Below are 14,174 nucleotides of genomic sequence, written 5' to 3'. Positions count from 1 at the left end.
CCCAATAGTTCCACAATAACAATGCAGATATTGGACATGATGTTCCCGTCGCTGTACTGTAGCAACCCCGTTGCTATGGAGAGTTTATCAGCCGTTTGTTTGTATGAGATAAGGAGAAGGGCACTGTTGGATTCTTTCCACTCCTTGGTGTAGCCGGTCTGGAGGTAAACATCCTGGCTCACCGGCCACATTTAGATCAGCTGAGCCTCGTTTAACATCTGTCACCTTTCATGAACAAAAACAGACCGGCATCCCCGCAGATAATGTGCCAGTATGCTTCGTGAAAATGATATTCACACTCAGATATATATATACAGTGGTGTGAATAAGTATTTGCCCCCTTCCTGCTTTCTTCTTTTTTTGCATGTTTGTCACACTTAAATGTTTCAGATCATCAAACAAAATTTAATATAAGGCAAGGATAACTCAAGTAAACACAAAATGCAGTTTTTAAATGAAGTTTTCTTTTATTAAGGGGAAAAGAAAATCCAAATGTACATTGCCCTATGTGAAGTATTTGCCCCCTAAACCTAATAACTGGTTGGGCCACCCTTAACAGCAGCAACAGCCATCAAGCGTTTGCGATAACTTGCAATGAGTCTTTGACAGCGCTGTGGAGGAATTTTGGCCCACTCCTCTTTGCACAGTCGTTGTAATTCAACCTTATTGGAGGGTTTTCGAGCATGAACCGCCTTTTTGAGGTCATGCCACAGCATCTCAATAGGATTCAGGTCAGGACTTTGACTAGGCCACTCCAAAGTCTTAATTTTGTTCTTCTTTAGCCATTCAGAGGTGGACTTGCTGGTGTGTTTTGGATCAGTATCCTGCTGCAGAACCCAAGTTCGCTTCAGCTTGAGGTCTCGAACAGATGGACGGACATTCTCCTTCAGGATTTGTTGGTAGACAGCAGAATTCATGGCTCCATTTATCACAGCAAGTCTTCCAGGCCCTGAAGCAGCAAAACAGCCCCAGACCAGCACACTACCACCACCATATTCTACTGTTGGTATGATGTCCTTTTTCTGAAAAGCGGTGTTACTTTTACGCCAGATGTATTGGGACACACACCTTCCATAAAGTTCAACTTTTGTCTCGTCAGTCCACAAAGTATTCTCCCAAAAGTGTTGGGGATCATCAAGATGTTTCCTGGCAAACATTAGACGAGCTTTAATATTTTTTTGGTTCAGCAGTGGTTTTCGTCTTGGAACTCTGCCATGTAGGCCATTTTTGCCCAGTGTCTTTCTTATGGTAGAGTCATGAACATTGACCTTAATTGATGCAAGCGAGGCCTGCAGTTCTTTTGATGTTGTTCTGGGGTCTTTTGTCACCTCTTGGATGAGTCGTCGCTGCACTCTTGGCGTCATTTTGATTGGCCGGCCACTCCTGGGAAGGCTCATCACAGTGTCATGTATTCGCCATTTGTGGATTATGGCTCTCACTGTGATTCTTTTGAGTCTCAAAGCTTTAGAAATGGCTTTATAACCTTTTCCAGACTGATAGATCTCAATTGCTTTCTTTCTCATTTGTTTGGTTTTCACCATGATGTCTTGCTTTTGAGGAGCTTCACTTTGTCAGGCAGGTCCTATTTAAGTGAATTCTTGATTGGGAACTGCTGTGGCAGTGATCAGGCCTGGGGGTGGCTAGAGAAATTGAACTCAGGTGCGATAAACCTTAGTTAAGTTATGTTTTAACTGGAGGGGCAAATACTTTTTCACACAGGGCCATGTAGGTTTGGATTTTTTTCTCCCTTTATAATACAAACCTTCATTTAAAAACTGCTTTTTGTGTTTACTTGAGTTATCCTCGCCTTATATTAAAATTTGTTTGGTGATCTGAAACATTTAAGTGTGACAAACATGCAAAAAAAGAAAAAAGCAGGAAGGGGGCAAATACTTTTTCACACTACTGTATATATATATATATTCTATTTCTATTTCTATTCTATTTCAATATAGAGAGGAAAGGGCAGCTGGCTTTATGACGTAAAATAAATACAATTAAGTGCAAGTTTCTGTTTACAGTACACACAATGCCATTGTTCAGGGGTGGAAGAAGTATTTAAAGTTCGCAAAAAGCACGCTCAAGTTTACATAAAAGTACTCCCCCATTCAGAATGTCATGTTCTCCAAATATTTATTGAGATATATATTATTTTATTATGAATAATCAATTAATTAAGCAGCATTTAAGTTTTGGTGTTGCTCATTTCAACTATATACTGAGGGGATGTTTTTCACAATTCACTTTTTTTTTTATCATATTCACTGAAGCCGACACTATGCTCCGATAGAACAACATAAATCATCTGGTTTTCAAAATAATTTTGTTTTGCAAAAAATCAACAGCGCCAGGATCATCCTGTCCAATCAGCACACAGGACTGTGTTCGTGCACACACAGAGCCCCTCGAGGCGGAGGGAAGTAGCAACAAGCTTCCAATTTCTCGGTTAAAAACGAGGAGGTCCAAAACAACCAAGGAAAAGAAAACACCGGTGGAAAAGAAGGAAAAAAAGAAAGATGGCGACGGTGCCCGTGATAAAACCAGAGTCAACATCGGACATCAAAGGTGGCATGATCTAAGGGATTTCAAAAGGGCACGAAGTCGAGGGGGAGGAGCTCGGTGGTCGTGGGGGAGGAGCCTGAGAGTTGTAAACATTCAAAAGTGCCCTCGATCCGCCAGACTTGCCAACTGGGACTTTAACAAGCATTAAAGCAAAACACTAAATTGTCAGACACAGAAATTGCCAGACAGTACAAAGATGCACAAAAAGCCAACAGAAGTTTATAATCTATAACTAGAAATAATCTCAAACTACAAAATGATGAGGATTATTGGGCAGAGGGACATTCATTTATGTAAACTTCAACACACAGATGTGAGAGATTTCAGTGGTAAAATAACTCAAGATGAGCATTTTGTACTTAAGTTGTTCTTTAATATTCAGACTGTATTCACACTTTGTACAATCATTTCAGTCACGAAAGGTGTAGCTATAAAAATAACCCTTAACTGTGTGATTAAGATGAATTCAATACAAAATAAAACTGCATTTTTCAAAACATATGGACCCAGGACATCTTTTTTTCTTCCTCATATGGCACAGTGTAACAAAGCCATCTGAGACTGGCCTTGTTTTATTGGATCACAGACTGGTCGAGACCTCCATCATGACATGCACTGCCTTCTGGGGGATTAATAACATGAGCCCGTATTGAGCTAAAAAGCACTAAAACCTCCAAACAAAAGCCCGGCCCGTCTGGTGTCAGAGAGAACTGGCCTTATAGCTGCTCTTTCATGTCTCTGTAATTAATGCAAATTAATGCACAGAAGAAGAAGAGCGGATTACATTCAGGCTGGTCTGTAAAAGCCGATGTCGAGATAACGCAACGTGTTTTCAGTCGACGAAGCGAACGCTGGGATCAAACCTTTGAAGGCCGAGAGCCCCGAACAAATACCCATGCAGAAAAGCACAACACTCGATTTAAAAGTCGCACGTTTTGTTCAAATCTACAAATCCAACAGCGTTAACAGTACTTTTAATATTAAACAAGGTGCAAATAATGAGTCGTACTTGAGATGCTTCAAGTATTTCGGTGAAATGAGCCTTTGGGTGAAGATGCTACTGTAAGGCTTAGGTGATGTTTTCTCAACAGGTTCCCCACCTGTTCAACTAAATATCTCTGCGTGAAGCTCCTCAAACTGCGTGTGTGGCATCTTAACCCGGAATATTTAAACCACTCATATTCCTGCACCCACCACGAGCTGGGTGGCGAACTGTCTCGACCCGCACACGAAGCAAACGCATCACAAAATAGCATTAAGAGGTCTTCTCTGTTAGTAGCTGTTTTCTGTTTTCCTATGAAGAACCCAAAATGTTGACGGGGACTAAAAGCATCGTGAACATGCTACTGCTAAAACCTGACTCCAGAGATGAGAGGACCCATCTGTCTGCTTCAGTCTGGAGGTGAACCTCTCAGGAGAAAAACTGTTCGGTGCCCACTTCTGCCTAGATAGATGATGATGGCGCAGGAGAAAAGGTGACAGAAGTCTGAAGGCTCCATGGTATGTTGGCTTGAAGCACCAGGACCGGAGGACATCTTCACTTGGGGACCTTGTAGATGCTCAGATCCAGGGGCTCTTTACTGGGTATGCACCAGTCATCGGCCTCTTGGCTCACTTTGTAGTTCTTCAGGGCCGTTTTGTTGTAGACCGGCAGCCTCTCGATGGAGTCTGTGGACAGCGCCTGGAGGGACACCAACACATTATAAAACACGCCGTCATACCTGGCTCCACCGGTCTGCGGGGTTTATATTCTGATTTCTCTTGTGCCGCCGACTTTCAAGCTGTTGGCGTCTCATTACCGCGGCGGTCTGGCTCACCTTCAGGTAGATGACGGCGTCTGTGCCGTGGCCCTCCATGGAGTAGAGCTGCAGGTCCCCCTGGAAGTACTTGGCGTAGAGGCGTGAGATGGGCAGACCGTAGCCGAAGCCAGCCTGTACGGAGAGAGAAGGGGATCAGGAGGTTTAGGAAGGCTTTGTTCTGTGACGCTCTGCAAGCAGCAGCTCTCTTCCTGCTTTGTGGATTGTAGGGCAATGATTTTTTGAGAAAATTATGCCGGCATTTCAATCTTTAAACAGACAGAGAGTCCAAATAAAAGGATGAACCAGAGAGTGGATATAAGAAGTTGACGTAGTCATGGTGACGTCACCCATTGGTTTGTGGACGACGGTTTTGAAGCCTTGGAGTTTGGATTTTTGCAACCAGTCAAATGAGTGGGAGAGCAGCAACCTTACTGGATCTGGATCCATGTGGATTCTGGTGTGAAGCTGCTAACAAAGTTAGCGTCATGATTCAATGTCAACTTTACAGCTAAGTGTTAAAGTTGTCTTAGTAGCTAACTGCTTTGTTAGCGTGGTAGTGACCTGTCAATCAGCAGGTAGCCCCGCCCCTAAAGCATCCCCTGCTTTCTGGTCTGTTGGACTCTAAATGGACCATCATGTACTAAATGAACATCATGCTGGATTGAAGAAGACTTGAAACTAGAGATTGAGACCATAAACTCATGTTTACAATATTTACTGAGATAATACATCAAGAGAGAAGTAGGACCATTTTCTCATAGACTTCCATACAATCAGAGAGGAGTCGCCCCCTGGTGGCCAGCAGAGAGAATGACAGTTGAAGGCACTTCAGTACTGGCTTCACTTTGCCGCCTGGGCTAAATGATCATTTTGATGCATGTGGGTTGTATAGAAATGACACAAAATGCCATATGGTAGAATTAACTGTGATTTTACACCTGCAAATATATTTATATCTACATCCATTTATAGCTACATTTAATTTTCAATATATGAAGAAGTAAAATTGATTCAATAAACTAAATTCCGGCTGCCTCTACTCACCAGCGGAGGCCGGTTGTGCTCTCCTATCTGCGGAGCTGGAGCAGTGGAGTACATGTAGCTGAAGAGGTTCTCCATCCTCCTGAAGGGGACGCCACCACCCTTGTCGCTCACCTGCAGACGACAACAGAGAGGTGAGGACAGGAGATGGTGCAGACTTTTTTAACTCAGATTTTAGGCATATGGTGGTGTGTTCTATGAACTATGACAGTTTTCTAAATTCAATTTAAAACGCTGCTCATATATCTCCTTCCTTACAGTATAGAGTTATACAGTCATTGCAGGTATTTTTAAGTCAAAAGAAACATGATTGATGGATTTGATTCTTTAATATTTGGAGGCCCATTATTCCCTCTGCTATTAGCTTTGCTTTGGGCTCCACCATCTAAATATCTGGCTCTTTAGCTTAGCTAGCTTTATATGAGCTTTCTCCCACTGAAAACCTGCTGAACCAAAACAATGAGCTGAGACACACTAAAACATGCTAAGCTAAGGGGAATGCAGAGTCTGGTGGACGCTTCACCTTTCACATTAAGGTGCAGAAATGAGATCCATGGTTGATAGAAAATATTGTTTCCTGCAGCTTGAAGTCCTGCAGTTGTATTTATTATTATTATTATTATTATGTGCCACACCCTCGAGTGTATGAGTCACATGAGGTCGGTAACAACTTGGCCATTAAGATGAGGTTTATGAGGGCCCATGTAGTTAATCTCATCAGAGCTTATTAGCTTTGCTTTCAGATAGACGCTGTGTTTAATTGGAGGTGAAGTCGTTATATAACAGGTTTAAAAAGGATCCGGGGGGCGGCGGCATCACGTTTTGTGTTCACCAGGGGACTGTTTGATTAATTCATTCAATACTCAACTGACGTGAACTTATGATATAACAAGTGTAAAAAATTAGCATTGAATCTTTCCAGGCTTCATTAAAAAAATAAAAAATAAAACACGTGCCGATTCACACTGAGCTTAGAAAACACAAAAACACACTCACATTACGCCCACGGGCAATTTCAGGACTCTAATCCCCCTGCTATTAATATGTATGTGAGCATTCAGCATAATAACCACAACAACGTGATTATTTGTCCATCTCATGACGCTGTGCTGTTATGTGATGCCTTTCACGAGCGACTGGAAGCCGCAAAAAGAATTACCACTTAAATATTTATTAATGAACCTTTAGGTAATGTGCTTACATATTATTTTAACTGACCTGCCAGCAAATGACCCCGAATATCATTACAAATATTTTGTTTGACTGATCGATGCAGTGCAACCCACCTTGATTGACATGTCCTCGTCTCCCAGGGACACCTTGACTTGAATGGGTGGAAGGGTGTTGCTGTCGTCATGGGTCTCGATGGTGGCCCTCATAGCATTCTACAAAAAAAGGGAAAATAGAAGAAAAGTCACCTTAAAAGGTTGTTTTTGAGGCTGTGCTTCATTGTAATGTTCATCGAGAGGACGCGTCGCACCTTAAAGAGCTCAAACAGCATGTGATAAAGGTGAGAGGGCACGTACACGATGCTCATCGGAAGGTTCTTTGTCTTGACTGCGAAACAAAATAAAATAATGAATTGCACTTCATTTAAAACTCGTTATCCTCACCACTCACAGATTAAGCTCTGGTTTATACGGTTTGAGAAGATGGAGAAGAAAACGGTCCGTGTGTCAATATTGTCCGATGCAGTCAGGCGGACTCCTTCAGACTTCCCTGGAGCTCCAGTACTATATTTAGAGGCCTCTCAGGTCCATCTGGCTGGATGGTGATTCACAAACACTTGTCTCCGCTTGTCTTTCATTTTCTAATCTCTTGAACAAACAACGAGGACCTTTTGCCCTTTGGGGTGTCGGCATTACAAGGGGAAGTCGGGTTTGTACTTAAGCTGCCAGATTAAATAAACGTAAGCTTACTGCACATCTCTTGTAGCACCAGATCGGGGGAGCGGAGGTAGTACTGGTCACACAGCATCTTGGCACTGTGGAAGGCATCTGATCAAAACAAAAGACAGAAATTACGATTAGAATACAAAAACAAAGCATGGCATCATTTTAACACGTTTGTTATTTGCCTCCTTTAGAAGTCTAATTGGATTTGACATAGTTTGCCTATTTGACACCAAACAGGATTCATATTTACCCTGAACTACATCTCCCACGTCACATTGGGGGTCAATGCTGCCGATGGTGCTTGGATGGACCGGCTTTTGGGTCCCATCAAAGATAAGAGCTGCAGAGGACAAAAGAACCCAGTTAGGAACAGAAAGCACAAACTGTGTTATCTGTAATCATGAATCAGCTTCAGTAAAAGTTTTGGTTCGGATGCAAGGATTATTATTAACTTTGTCACATTGAAGAATATAACTTATGTTCTATTAAAACCATTTTTTCGAAAACCAAACTCTGTGTAGTTTTAGATTTCGATTCAGCTGATACAAGTGCTGACAGCAAAGCTAATAACACAAGAAATAGTTCAGAAATAAAATAATTGCGGGCAAAGAAAACCGATATGCCAAAACATGCCGAGAGCTGCTGCTGGTAATAGTTTCCCCTTCGTTCATGGTACCGTTGAAAGATTACGTGGTCACACCTTGACATGACTCGGCAATCACTGTTCCACATGACAAACAGCTCTGAACAGCTTGTTATCACAGGCAAACTACTATGACGATATGGTACGAATAAAAACAAACAAGTGATACAAAAATAAATGTGGGACTGTGATCCGGACAAGGATACTATGACATGGAGACATCTTTATAAACACTCGACTCAAACTGCTTCGATGGCAAACAAAAATGCATGAAAACATAACGGATGTGACAATAAAAACAAAAAGATTATTTTTGAAAGATTATTATTTCATGGTAGAGAGAGTTTCCCCCCCTGTGGGTGTCAAGTAAGTGACAGCGAGTAGAGTGAGAAATATAATAATAATGTGATGCAGCCTGGTATGAAAATATTCATTTCAGACAAGAAGTCAAGAAGAATGAAAACAAACTTTTGAAGAAACCAGATTAAGCCTCTATGTGTTTCATACTGTGCTCATACATCTATGAATGAACATGTGACTCACTGTGCTGGTTGATGAGCATGCGGATGGAGATGCGGCTCAAGTAGAAGCGGTCCAGGAAGTATTGGATGTTCTGGTTGGTTAATAGGTCCTGGGGGAAGGCCTCCTTGTATTCTATGATACCCTGGGCCATAGTCGGCACCACGTCGTTGTGCCTGTTTCTGATGGTGACCAAGGCGTCAACAAACCTGGGGAGGAATGAATATAAAGATATCCAGCTGAAATTTCATTCCATTGGTTCACATTCAAAAGGGACAGAGAGGGAAACAAGAAAAACAGTTACCCCTTCCTTTTCCCAAGAATGTGGCATAAACCCGAGGCCCAAAGCAAATTCAACAACCTCAGGTTTTTATTAAAAGCTACTACAAGGAACTTTCTTTTTGTGCGTTGATTTTGGCGGTCCCTGTGGACAAAAGTGGTAGTGTTTCCACAGGTGTCGGATGAATTCCCTCTTTTCTAGCAACATGGCACGATTTTGAAAAGGAAGGAGCCGCCTGGGATACCTGAGACAAATCTCAATTATGGCTTCCTCTTTATTTTAACCACTGGCGATTTGGCTATGAACAAATACACAATATCCAACTAAGTGTGCTTGAACCGCCGACATGAACATCCACCTGTTACTGACTGTGTCATAACATGTGAACAGAGCTTGTTTACTTTCGTCTGCCGTCATCTTTCATGTGTCTTTACGGTGGAAGTACGTATGGTCACAAACTAACAGCCAGAACCAGCTGCAGATCAAAAAGTGGCGTTCCCCTACCCCCATTAGCCAATCAAAACAAAGGCCGTTCTCATCTTGCTCTGCAGGAATCATCAACTGCCAAACTTCTAGCGGATGGTTTTGTTTACTTATGCAGATCACACAGAGGCGTCAGTATTAAATTGAGGACACATCACTTTAAACATAAGGGCGAGGGAGTGTTTAAAGCTGCAGTTCAGAAGGAGAAGCTCTCCCAAATGTGAGATCATTAAAAAAATTAGGAAAATTAGGAACTTACTCTCCCAGGACTTTGAAGTCATCGGGGTTCTTGTCGAGGAATTCAAGGATCTCCATTAAACTCTGGATGTACCTGATAAAAAAAAGACAATTAAAGACGTTCACGCAGCAAACACATTGTTGTAAAACGCAACACAAAACAGTTGAATGAGCGCACAGGAATCGTAAAAAGCCCCACCCCAAGGGTATTTTGGCAACAGCTCATTCCTCTCAGGGGAAAGAAACACAACCCCCGAAAAAGGTCACGTGACTTGTGACTAGAAACTGGGGCAAAGTTCAGAGCCAACAGAAGTTGGACTTGGCAAACCGTCTGAACTGCAAGTTCTACATAATCAAAGTCAGCCGCCGTGACCGGAAACGCCTCACTAGTCAGCAGGTGAAATCTGCTACCGAACACGGTTGTAATGAAATTAGAGCAGAGGTCGTGAGAGGGAGGGAGACCAGAAACCTCCGATCTGCCCCCGACCCCCTTCACTTACCAGCTCTGCACTATTTGCACCGACGAGGTGGTGAGCAGTCTGTCCGGCAACAGGTTGATTTCCTTCATAATGTTGGAGAGTCTCACAGGGAGCTCCTGTCTCAGGAAGACAAAGGAGGTCTTCTCACAGGCGTTGATGGACCCTGATTAGACACGAGGGGAAAAATAATAATTATTTATTGATTAGTTGATGAGAAGAGGAAAGAATCGCTGTTTTGCAGCATCTAAAATGTGAAGATATTCTATTCTTCAACTCGGTTGGTAGTAAATTGAACATATTTAGGTTATTGGGACAATTGGGTGTTAATTCTGATGGGCTATTTTCACAATTATTTGACTACATAAGACAAATCTGACATTAATCAATAGCGAATGTGATTATTAGTAGATTTTTGGGCTGTCAACTGGACAAAAACACAATTTGGCCTCTGAATTATCAGCCATTACCTGACATTCCCACCAAACAACTTATTGAATGATTTAAAACAATTAATGAAAACAACCATTTGCTTCAGCCCAAATGATAATAACAATAATTACTATTATTAAAAAGTGTCTATAAGCATTTTGCTCTGCAAATAACTCTGCACAATTTGCATGATCTTCATTTGCAAGTTATTGAAATACTTTTTTAAAAAAGATGAATTGTTAGTATGAATGAATAGAAGGAGCTTAGTGTCGTTCACCCTTGGTAAACAGCAGCAGCCCGAGCCTGCGATGAATATGATGCAACACTATAATCACTATGAGCACTGAGCTGCAGCCCAACCCACCACACCGCACATAACACGTATTTCTGTGTATTCCGGCCCGCTTCTGCTCATGTTTACTGCTCCAGCTGCCCATTTGCACATTCCTCCCTACGCCTTTCAAAAACGAGTCGTCCGACCGCGGATCGATACTCACCGAAATCGAGAAATTGCTTCATGGAGAGCGGCGACGGAGAGAATTTGGAGAAGTGTTCGATGTGTTTGGGGACGCTGGCCATGGCGGCGTTTTTCATGATAAAGCGAACGAACTTCATTGTTGCTGCTGCTGCAGCGATGCTATGCTAGCTGCTGCTGGTCTGACCACCGATGCAATGCTAGCCGCTGCTGGTCTGACCGGCCGGCCGGAGCTTGTTGTCAAAAACAAAGGGGGAGGAAACCCCGCGGAGCAGCGAGCGCGAGCCAATAGGAGGGCGGGGTTTTTAAGTTTAGGTCGAAGGCTGGCCAATAGGAAGCAGTGGGGGAGGGATTAGCGACGTTTGGGTGATTACGGTCCAAAATCCCAGAGAGGCACCTTCTCTTTTTGATTATATAAATAGGTGATTAACTAATCGGTCATCGAATAAAACAACCATCGAAACGAACTAAATGTGGCTCACAAGGTCAAGATAGTCAAGCCTCTGGATAGGCAAGTTCCTGTCCAGAACAAAACCAAGTTTGAGAAAAAAATGAAATGAAATAAATAACGAATAGAAAATAATTAATTAATTAAAAAAAAATACATTTAATGGCGTTGGAGGGTTATTGACAGTGTAGGACTGAATACTTTTTGTGTGACTTATTGCGAGTAAAAGTTCAGATTTACATACCTTTCACAGAGCAAATTTGGAAGAACTTTATTAAAAAAAATCTGCAGCATTCAGATTTATTTTGATTGGACCTAAGTGGGGAAATGTAAGAACAGTTCCAGAAACTGGAACTGGAAGGATGTGACAAGGGTGTCCACATACTTCTGACCATATGCTTAGTTTTGCTGAAACTATAATTTTGAAATACTATTTTACTAAGCTGTTATATTGTCATTACATTATCTAGTTTAGGAAAGCACACACAAACGAAGCCAGTTTGCCATCAGTCAACAATAGCTGCTGAATAGCTCAAGAAAATCTTCTTCACTAAACTTTAACAGATTTACCGATGCAGGTGGTTTTGTGGCTCATTCAGGAGTTATTTCGCTAACAGATTTGCAGCTAAGGAGGTGATGCAGGCACGGGGGAATTCCTTTCTACCTCCATCCTCACTCTGATCATAACACAGCCACGTGGCCTCAGCTTCTTGTTTACGTCCTCCTCCTCCTGATGGGCAGGAGTTCGCACTCCGTGAACGATTCGCTGGAAGCTCGCCACCCGTGTGGTTTGAATAGAAATGCCTTTGTCAGGGAACACAGTGTCCTGATCAAATCTCCCATTACATAAGTGGCGGCTGCGTCTGTATCTGGGATTTGTCCCTCTAAAGCCCCGTCTGTCCCATCTCTCCATCAAAAAACATACATGGCTTGTGTATCTTGAGCAGGACACCTGTGATGCAAAATATCAGGCTCTTTTATATCCAGGTGTTTGTTTTGGTAATATCCTGTAGGAACGTGTTGCTAGTCATAATTATTTTTCCAATCTGCCGGACACAGCAAAATATGTCCTCCTTCAGGCAGATGCGTCTCCGCTGAATGACTCCGCAGGAGGCCGAGATGTGTCAGTCAAGCGGAGGAGCTCCTGCTGGGAAAGAAAAAGGCCCGGAGTCAGTCGTTATAGATGTACAGCCTGCAGAGATTTATTTTGGTTCGACCAATGGAAACTGAGGGCAGAAAAGTAAAAAAGAGACATGGCTTTTCTACAAGTTATGAAGGCTTATCAGGTTATCATTTCATATTTGCTTAGTGGGCCCTCTGAGTTTTGGTATCTGATTTAGATACAAACTCCCTCCCTAGTATCAATGAGGCAGCAATCTCAGGTTCTAAAGAGTGAAGCCAAAGCTGATGTGCCTTAAATTGTCATTCTGTCTACTGACCATCAGGGGGTGACTCCTCTCTGATTGTATAGAAGTCTTTGAGAAAATGAGCCCACTTCTCTCTTGAGTTTATGGTCTCAATCTCTAGTTTCAAGTCTTCTTCAATCCAGCATGATGTTCATTTAGTACATTATGGTCCATTAAGAGTCCACCAGACCAGGAAGCAGGGGATGCTTTAGGGGCGGGGCTACCTGCTGATTGACAGGTCGCTACCAATGCAGTTAGCTACTAAGATGACTTTCACAGTTAGCTGTAAAGTTGACCTTGACTTATGAAGCTAACTTTGTATATAGGGAAGAATAATTCTCACTATACATTGGGAGAGCAGCACAACATTGTGAACTCACTTTTTAGAGAGTAGTGAGTTGAAGCTTAACTTCATACATCCCTTCATACAACATTCAGGGTTGCATAATTAATACTTTCACTTTTGATATGTTGAAACCCATTTTGGTGAATAGACTACTACATCATTATAGTGAATCAGTTGCCAATAAGGAGGTGCAGCACATCCATGACAGATCAGACCTGTTTCCAGTCCATAAGTTTGATTTGATCCTGTTGAAGCCTGAAAGTGCAGGCTGCCCTTGTTTAAATTTGGCCCTGGAGGCACATCTAGTGGGGAGTGCCTGACTGGCGTGTGGGGGGGTTTGTGTGTGTGTGTGGGGGGGGGGGGGGGGGGGGGGTCTAGTGGTTGGCTACCCCCCAGTACTTTTCCGCTGTCCATCAGCCCACATTCCTGCCAGTAGTCAGCTTCTATTCCCTACTGTCAACAAACAGCCGGGCATATCAGGCGTAAATGTTTGGGCGTTCGGTCATGTGTCATGTTGGTTGAAGAGTGAGGAACAACAACTCAGTGGAAATTTCCTCTGGCTGCAGGCCGGGAGTGGGTCGCAGGTTCACGGCCCACAAGGCAGTGCTGGGGTCAGTTTCAGTTAGAAACCATTCTCTTTGCAACATCGTTCAATCGTTCATGTAAATGTATGAGTGAACAACCTGTCAGAGGTTACGCAGCCGAGCGCTAACGAGTGTTTTGTTTCTGGTTTACTCACCGCCGAGCCGTCTGAAAGAGACGACGGATCACGCTGAGGAGCAATACGAAATAACGTCTAAATCTGCCATTCATCCTCCGTCGGAGGGAAGAAGACAGAATAGTGCATCCCAGCCAACATCTGGCCAGCAGCTGGAGAGAGCGTCTGGTTCACTGGACCGAGTCTCAGCTGTTTAAACCTCTCCTAAACCTTCTGTCTCCTCCTGGTCCTGGTTTCAGGGAAGCCAAATTCACCATGTAGTCGCTTCCATCGTCATTTTTCAGTTTCTCCCATCAGGAAACTGAACAAACATAAAAAAGTGGTTTGATTATGGCGAACAGTCATTTCAGTTAAATCACTAGATTAGGTCTAATAAAATAAACATAAATGCAAGTTAATGGCAACAGCTGTGCT

The 14,174-nt window shown here is 42.8% G+C and overlaps 1 protein-coding gene across 1 annotated transcript; it reads right to left on the bottom strand.

Moving 5' to 3' along the window:
* Positions 1-2,921: 2,921 nt before the first annotated feature.
* pdk2a (pyruvate dehydrogenase kinase 2a) lies at positions 2,922-11,064 on the bottom strand. The gene is made up of 11 exons (XM_084001841.1): positions 10,865-11,064; positions 9,960-10,101; positions 9,482-9,553; positions 8,484-8,668; positions 7,548-7,637; positions 7,322-7,399; positions 6,883-6,959; positions 6,689-6,787; positions 5,406-5,516; positions 4,380-4,493; positions 2,922-4,243 (listed from the first exon to the last, which is right to left on the bottom strand). The coding sequence occupies exons 1-11, from the start codon at positions 10,980-10,982 to the stop codon at positions 4,100-4,102; spliced, it is 1,230 nt and encodes a 409-aa protein (XP_083857967.1). The 5' UTR covers positions 10,983-11,064; the 3' UTR covers positions 2,922-4,099.
* Positions 11,065-14,174: the final 3,110 nt, after the last annotated feature.

Source organism: Eutrigla gurnardus (genome assembly GCF_963514095.1).
Source record: "Eutrigla gurnardus genome assembly, chromosome: 22".
Taxonomy (NCBI): domain Eukaryota; kingdom Metazoa; phylum Chordata; class Actinopteri; order Perciformes; family Triglidae; genus Eutrigla; species Eutrigla gurnardus.
Note: the sequence above shows the minus strand (reverse complement) of the source record. Positions and strands in the feature narration are given on the sequence as shown.

Bases quoted from the DNA above. Each gene is read 5' to 3' on its own strand.
- pdk2a (XM_084001841.1), bottom strand. From the start codon at position 10,982: ATGAAGTTCGTTCGCTTTATCATGAAAAACGCCGCCATGGCCAGCGTC. The intron at 6,960-7,321 runs GTAAGCTTACGT...TTTGTTTCGCAG, and splicing joins GGTGCTACAAGAGATGTGCA to TCAAGACAAAGAACCTTCCG. The intron at 5,517-6,688 runs GTGGGTTGCACT...TGTCGTCTGCAG, and splicing joins ACGAGGACATGTCAATCAAG to GTGAGCGACAAGGGTGGTGG.